At 40.7% G+C, this 7,809-nt stretch overlaps 1 protein-coding gene across 1 annotated transcript in view; it reads right to left on the reverse strand.

Moving 5' to 3' along the window:
• Positions 1-916: 916 nt before the first annotated feature.
• Positions 917-7,809, reverse strand: part of LCP2 (lymphocyte cytosolic protein 2) — an 81,284-nt gene continuing 74,391 nt past the window's right edge. Inside the window, exons 18-21 of the mRNA XM_019506526.1 lie at positions 5,662-5,765; positions 4,748-4,825; positions 2,291-2,446; positions 917-1,646 (exon numbers count right to left, since the gene is read on the reverse strand). Of these exons, the coding sequence (XP_019362071.1) occupies positions 1,524-1,646; positions 2,291-2,446; positions 4,748-4,825; positions 5,662-5,765 (461 nt within the window). The 3' untranslated portion in view covers positions 917-1,523. The remainder of the gene's footprint in view (positions 1,647-2,290; positions 2,447-4,747; positions 4,826-5,661; positions 5,766-7,809) is intronic.

Raw genomic sequence — 7,809 nt, forward strand, 5'->3', positions numbered from 1 at the left:
CAGATTCATAACTACCATCTAGTTCATTCTTTCCCAATTAGAAAATGGGAACTAGAACCAGGGGAATCCAAGTTGCACAGGTCTATAGAAGAGCACCTGCTGATTACCTGTGGCTGCCTACGCTGTCTGTCCTAGGAAGCAGGCAGGAAAGGGTTAAACTACCTGCCTGGCCACTTCTTTGGCAGCAGCTGCCACTCTCTGAGCCAGAAGAATGGACCCCAGCAGTACAGTTGAGGGACAAAAACTCTAAAGATAAAAGGAGGTCCTGATGTTTCTAGAATAGGGTACCTTGTACAGGGTACCTTGTACAGGTTATTGTGTATTGGTATTAAAGGACGCTATTAATTTTTGTTCAAAGGTTCCTGTAGATGTTAAGAGAAAGTCTATCTTTTTCTGACTTATGTCAAGGGTATATAGGAGATGACTGAACCCTGTGAGTTCATTTCTTTTTTAACAGAAGACCTGGTAGGGGCTGTTCTATGTTTGCTTTTGTTCTTATGTTCAGTCTGTTAATACATTTTGGAAGGGGTGTTTATTGGTTAGGCTCAAAAGCCTAGAACACTCTAATTCTTCAGCAGGGAAACTGACTCAGTGTTAGAGGCCCAATACCAGCTAAGGAGAGTCTGTTCTTGCTCTTTACAGAACTTGTTCTTTGAAGGGAAGGGTGGTAATATTTTAAATGGTATTAACACCCATTGTTGGAAGAATTAGGCTCATGGGGATAAAAAGTGTCTCTAAATCATGTAAAGGTGGGAAAAGCATGACACGGTAACACACAAGTCACACAGATCCAGATCATGATAGGGCTATCAACTACTGAAATTAACAGGAGTTAGGCACCCAGATACTCCATGAGGTTTTTACTATTATTATAAGTGTAAGTATATAATGCAGGTCTCTGTTGAAAATGGATTGTGAAGAATGAGATTTTTATTAAAAACTATTTAATTTATACAAGACGAGTCTAATGTATATCAATTTCCATAAAATACATGAAAGTAAACAATACAATCTTTCAGTAATAATAACAAGAAGTAAGAAACACTGACACTGTGCTGTACAGCTATTGCAGACTGCACAAACAAACCTGATTTCATTTGTAAGGTTAATGTAATGGGTACCATAAACCCAACATGAACCTACACATGTGGCACATATCATGTCACTGACATGAAAAATATAGTTTTCTTCCTAAGTTTTTGTTACAATGTAAATTGCATGAGATTCTGTAATTTGATGTGGAAACCATTTTATATCTACAACATGTTCACGTTGGGAGTAGCATCTGTCACATAAACATATGTGTGTATATGAACAGTGGGAAGTAATAAATAGGTTGTAGTAAAAAAGTACTTTGCAAATTGGTTTTAAAATATATCTTAAAATGAAAATCTTCTTTTTCATTAAATTGAAAGTAATTTTAATTATTTCTTCATCATTTCAGTTCATTGAATAGAAATTCTTGAGGTCTGCAGGTTCCTGTGGGCAGCTGATCCTGAACATGACTTTCATTAAACTTCCTTCTAAGCATGTCCTGCAGCATATGTTAACATGCATTGGTTTCTTGAACCTCTGTCTTTTCCATCAATCAGCAGAAGGGGTGTTTTTTGGAAGTATTGAATTATATCAGCTACAGAAGAAAAATCCTGAGGATTAAAAAACAAGAGGAAGGGGATGAAAAATGTTATCGAGATATTTACAACTGAGAAATCTAAACCAAAAGTAATTATTTAGACCAGTGGCTTTCAACCCACGGACCACAGGCCACATGCTACCCAATCAGCATGCTGCTGTGGCGAATGTGACTTCCTGTTAAACATTTTTAAATGGATACACAGGAAGTAAGTTGTGTGGGTACAGCCCATATAATACACTGAGAGCTGCAAGCGTGGCCCACTATGATGAATAGGTTGAGAACCACTGGTTTAGGCTGTGAATTCTTTCTTCTAAGTTTTACAAGTCACTTTGCTGAACCAGGCCACTACATCACCAGCACTGTTTCAGCTTTTTGCTTCTAGACATAGCTGTCCCATACCTGAAACCTCAGGGGAAACAGAACGCTTCTAACCAGTAACTATACCTAATCAGCTAAGTTGTAATAGGAATATATTGCCATCTGTTTATTTCTAGATTTTGGGTCACGCAGTTATACCAGCTTGTATCTGTATCTCTAAAGCAGAAACTAGAATGAGAGAGAACAGCTATGGGGAGAAGCTGCCTACCATTCTGAGATGATATAGACTGGAAGCTAGGTAAAGGGAATGCAGTGATGCCAAGAAACATACTATACCTCTCTTCCTTTCAATCCAGTTCCTAACATATAAATTTGCTCATGCTCCTGGTAACGAATCTGAATGTTGTACACTTTGCCTCTGTATAGTACCATTAGTACATATGGGTGTGTACTGTTTCTTCCAGAGCTGTCTCTCACCAAGAAAGTTCCATCCTAAAAAAATACACATGAAAAATATTTCTATTTTTGACCAACATAGAAGTTGCATATGCTTTCAAAAGGGTTTGCATGTTCAAATATACATTTTTGGAAAGAATAGTTTCAACTAGGGGTCTTGAGGAGTTTTTTTTAGATCACTTCTCTAAAGAACAAACAAAACTCTAACTAAGCCTTGCAATCTGATTTCTAGAAGGTCCCATGTCAAAAGCTAGGGAAGAATAATAGTAATGGTATGAGAGAATACCTGCTAGTAGGGGTGAGAGTATCATTTCAGTGACAAAAATAGAAAAACCTCAACTTGCTTCAGTTAGGCCAGGAGTTCACCCTTTATAGGCACAAGCCATTATTTTTTACTTGTGACCTATTTTGAAGTAGCATAAAAAATGTATTTTATTTTAATATTCACCTTTGTGGTGTGAATTTGATGATTTGTCCTCCAGCATATGGATGGAATCTTTTTCACATTAGAGCTGTGTAATGGGGCCCCTACACTTTTACTGAAGGGGAGAGGGAGGCAAAGGCCAGCTGACTGGTCCCAGCCCCTTAGATAATGGCAAAGGGCCCGTGAACAAAATGGCCACCATCCTAGGTGCAGGCAGTGACTGATAGGCCTGGGGCAGAAGTGGAGAGTTAGGTGACCCAGGGAAGAGCAGCTAAGTCCAAGGCCTGAGCCAAAGAAGGCAGTCTGGCCATATGGGCTGCAGAAGGCAGAGCTCCAGGAAAGAGTCAGGCTGGGGCTGCTCATGGAGGAAGGACTCCAGACTGCAGAGGAGCCAGGCAGAAACTCTGCACCACCAGGCAACAAGATTTAAGCCTGTGTTGTAGTGTTACCACAATTTGTGATTAACCCTGGGAGGGAAGCCTTTTATTTTGGAAGCAGACACTAATTTTTTTTTCCTATTTGCATTTAAACCTGAGGACCTGATGTGGCTGTAAGGGGCAAATTGGAGGTCACAGGAGTACTGCAGGGACACCCAGCTCATAGCCCTTTCGTGGTCTGGGACACAGTGGTCTGCATTTGGGCAGAAGCTCAATCACTTAAGGAGTACAGCTGTTTGTCGGAAGACTATAATATTTGGCAGCAAGGACTGGAGTGCAAACTCAGAACCTGCAAGGCAATTCTAGTGGCTGATGCGCCCAGAGCCTGCATGGGGTTAAATTAGGGGCTGAGGAGCCCAGAGCCCACAAGGGTGAGACCAAGGGCCAAGGAGCATAGAATCCACAAAGGTGTAATTGTAGCTGAAGGGCCCAGAGTGTGCATGGGGCAAGACCACTGGATGAGGGGCCCAGAACCCATGAGGGGTGAGATTGGAGGTGGGGGCTGGGAACCTAGGGCATGGCAGGTGAGATAACAGGGCAGAACCTTAAGAGGGAAGAAAGGACATCTGGGTGGGGATCCACATGGCAGTAGGGAGGGGCAACATTACTGCAACAGCACTGGGTGCACTACAAGTTGTTTGAGCCAGAGTATCCTCTTCATGTTTCCCTTGTGTCAACAATGGTCATTAAATAAGAACTCAAAGTCTCCTTTATAGTCATAGGCTACCTCTCCAGCCACCTGATGAAGTTCCATGCTTGTCTTTGTGGTATGTGTATGGGGGATAAATGTATTCCCTTATGGGGGAAAGGGCCATTTTAGGGACATGTACAGAGATGCTGCTCCAGTATGGTGTAATTCCAGTGTGTTGGAGCAGACTCAATTATTGCTGGAGCATGGAAATTAGCCCTGCTCCAGCATGTATCAGTGTCCCTGCACCGAAAAATGGCAGCAGGGCACTTTAAACTAAAGCTTGTTTGATGAGTGCCCCACTGCCATTTTTCAGGGTGGAGATGCTGAAATACATGATGCTCCAGGCACTTTTAATTAGTGTGGTTCTTGGAGCAGTGCTAATTAAAGTGCCTCTCCCGCTATCCCAGAGCAAGTGTATAAATGCCTAATAAGTAAAACAGAATTTGGACCTAAATTATCTGAAAAGGAGCTCAAGATTTGTTACAATGTACCAAAAATATCATCCCAGCATGTAGGTGATAATCAGCATCTTAGTGGGTAGATAATGTACTAATACATTACACTCACATTATTTTCTTTTTCTGCTGCAAATCTGCCCTTTTGTCTAAATGTAAAAATAGAGGATCAAAGGACAGGGTGTTGTGATGACATATTCATTTATGCAGTTTTCATATATACTATCAGTAGCCTGAAGAAAATCTGGGTATGATCCCCTTGCATTCAGGGTCATAAAACTTTGCCCTTTAAACAAGTGTTAAAGTGTGTCCATTTTTGTTTATGGATACCTTGTTTATCCTTCGAAGAGCTCCTTCTGCTTCTGCTCGGCTGATGTAAGCAACATACCATTCTTCATTCAGCAAGTCCTAAATATTTTGGAGATGCAGGGGAGTACAGCAGAGTACAAAAAGTTGCTCATCAGTGAATTAATTTATGTGAGGTCATAAATTTATACAAATAAGCAGACAAGAACATTCATAGAATAAAGAAAAATTCTGGATGTATTGAATATCTAAATGTTTAAGATACAAGGATAATAATATTGCAACATTCTTGGGTTTTAAACTCACTGATCACTTCAACACCCACACTCCACAAGGTGTTTGCATACCCTGACACATTGCTGGCATGGAAACTAGGGAAATACCATGAGCTCTAAAATGTCTTTTGTTGAATACTATATTTCTGTAACATTTGTTGTCTATATGCCAACCAGGCAAAAGTTTTTCCATTTTCTACCAGCAGTTTAAACTAGAGCTGTAACTTAATGTGAATCTCCTATCCTAAAGGTAGTCACACAGACTTATTCTAAGTGAGCTGTCAAAAATAATAAAAAATTGATTGCTAAAGGCAGGTAATTTTCAAAGAACTGTAGAGCATAATTATGCTCAGAGAGAATGATTATTCTTCTCTTGGCTTTACATTCCTTTTTTGTTAAAGGATAACTAAGTCCAAAGGATTTAAGAATACTTAGGGCAACTTTGCAAAACAGGAAGCAATCTATCTCTGTATATTTTCCTGTTCTTTTCTATGCATTAAGAAAGCAAAAACATTTTGACATTGTAAGAGAAACTGAAAGTAAATTCCATGGTGTATACCATCAAATTATTTCTGAAAACTAATTTAGAAAAAAGGGTGTCTTACAAAATTAGTTCTTTTGCTGTGCAAAACAATTAGGATTAATATTTATGACATTCTATACCTCATTTTCCTCTGTGTTCTGGGACCGGGCCATCTGTCTGTTGGGAACGGGTAATGGGGGTCTGCTATCTGCTGTGCCTCGTGAAGGAGATCTGTTGATATGACCTTTAAAAATCCATAATAGATTACAAGAAATCTTAAAAAAGAAACAAAGATTTATGAAGTAGATACTAGAACACAGAGTAATTGTCTACACCACTTTGAAATGTAAAGGAGCCTGAAAAAGGGCAAAATTTATAATCTTGCTTAGTGTTTGAGAATCTGGTATAGGTATCTTTAAAGTAACAAATTGTTCTTGCTCAGCATGGCTGCCACTCTCCCAGACCTCAGTGGGACTCCAGTATCTCAAAGACTATTGCCAAACTAGAAGTTATGGTTCTTTAGGGTATGTACAGCCATCGTTTAACCATTAGAGTATCTCAAGTTACAGATAATTTTAATATTTACAAACCACAGTGTTGCACTTCCACAGTTTATAAAATGACTTTATGATTTGGGATTTGCACTTTTTTGCTGCCTTGTTAAGCAAGACATTTTTAATTTTCAGCTTTGCTTTATTTTTAACTTGCACTGTTTTAAAAAACAACCATGTTATTAACAACATAAGAACATAAGAAATGCCATACTGGGGTAGACCAGTCCATCTAACTTAGTATCCTATCTTTGGTATTGGCAAGTAATAGATGCCTTAGAAGGAGAGACTATGTATGGGGCATGTCTAGTGTAATCTATGCTCTGTCATACCCTCCCTGACATCAGACATAAAGAATATAGTAGTAGCAACAATAATAAGTCTGCATATGCCAAAAATAAATTTAGAGTTTGCTACTGTACAATTTTAATTTTAACTGAGGAAAATGTTTCTCCTTGGAAAATTTTCCTCCTCCTGTCCCAACAAATATGTTAGTACAGTATCGGAAACATCCAATATTGTTCTTAACAAAATGTAATATAATCCTATGGGGCCTTCAGAATAAATGTGAAATAGGGAGTTACAACAGGGTGGGCGGTTCCTTTAAGGAGGAACAGGCAGACTTGTCAAGAGAACTTAGCTGTGGGGCATTTGATTAAGGGAGTGTCCCATTGGAAGCTTTAGGAGCTCCCAGAAGAGAAAGGAAGGATACAAACTGCAAAGGAAACAGCTTGTTGCAAGCAGCAGCCAGAGCAGAAAGGGACTTTTCTTTTAGGGCATTTTTACATGTGCTCTGGGACACAGCTCTGGGCACTTTAATTAGCAAGCCGCACTAATTAAAAGCTCCTGTACATCAGGTCTATCAGTGTTCCCATGTGTCCCCACATTGAAAAAATGGCAGAGGCGTGCTTTGAACTAAAGTTCATTTAACATGTTTTATTTCAAAGTGCCTGGCCACCATTTTTTTCAGCGTGGAGATGCACAGGGACACTGATACATGTGATGCGGAAGGCTGTTATAGTTTTCTTCTAGGTTTCTAGGGTCAGAAGGGATCTTCAAGTCTGACCCCCTGCCCTGGGCAGGAACGAGTGCTGGGATCATAATACCCCAGCCAGATATCTATCCAACCTCCTCTTGAAGAACCCCAAGGTAGGGGAGAGCACCACCTCCCTTGGGGGCCCATTCCAGAGCCTGGCAGCCCTAACCATGAAGTAATGCCTCCAGATATCAAACCTGAACCTGCTCTCAATCAATTTGTGGCTTTTATTCCTCGTTATCCCAGGTGGTACCCAGGGGAACAGAGCCTCACCTATTTTCCACTGGTCCCCCCTGGTGAGTTTATAGACGGCCACCAGATCCCCTCTTAGTCTTCTCTTGTGGAGGCTGAATAAATTTAGTCCCTTTAGTCTATCTTCGTAGGGCCTGGCCTGCTGCTCCCCAACCATGTCAGTGGCCCTCCCCTGGACCCTCTCAAGGTTAGCCACATCCCTCTTGAAGAGTGGTGCCTAGAACTGGATGCAGTACTCCAACTGCGGCCTGACCAGTGCTGCATAGAGGGGAAGGATCACCTCCCTGGACCTACTTGTGATGCATCTGTAGATGCACAACAAGGTGCAGTTAGCCTTACTGACTGCTTCCTTGCATTGGCAGCTCTTGTCCATGCTAGAGTGGGTTCATTTCCGTGCTCCAGCAGAATTGAGTCTGCTCTGACATGCTGTATTTCTGCATGCCTGTAGG

The sequence above is a fragment of the Gavialis gangeticus genome, unplaced genomic scaffold, assembly GCF_001723915.1.
Source record: "Gavialis gangeticus isolate Ggan-Ray unplaced genomic scaffold, GavGan_comp1, whole genome shotgun sequence".
Classification (NCBI taxonomy): Eukaryota; Metazoa; Chordata; order Crocodylia; family Gavialidae; genus Gavialis; species Gavialis gangeticus.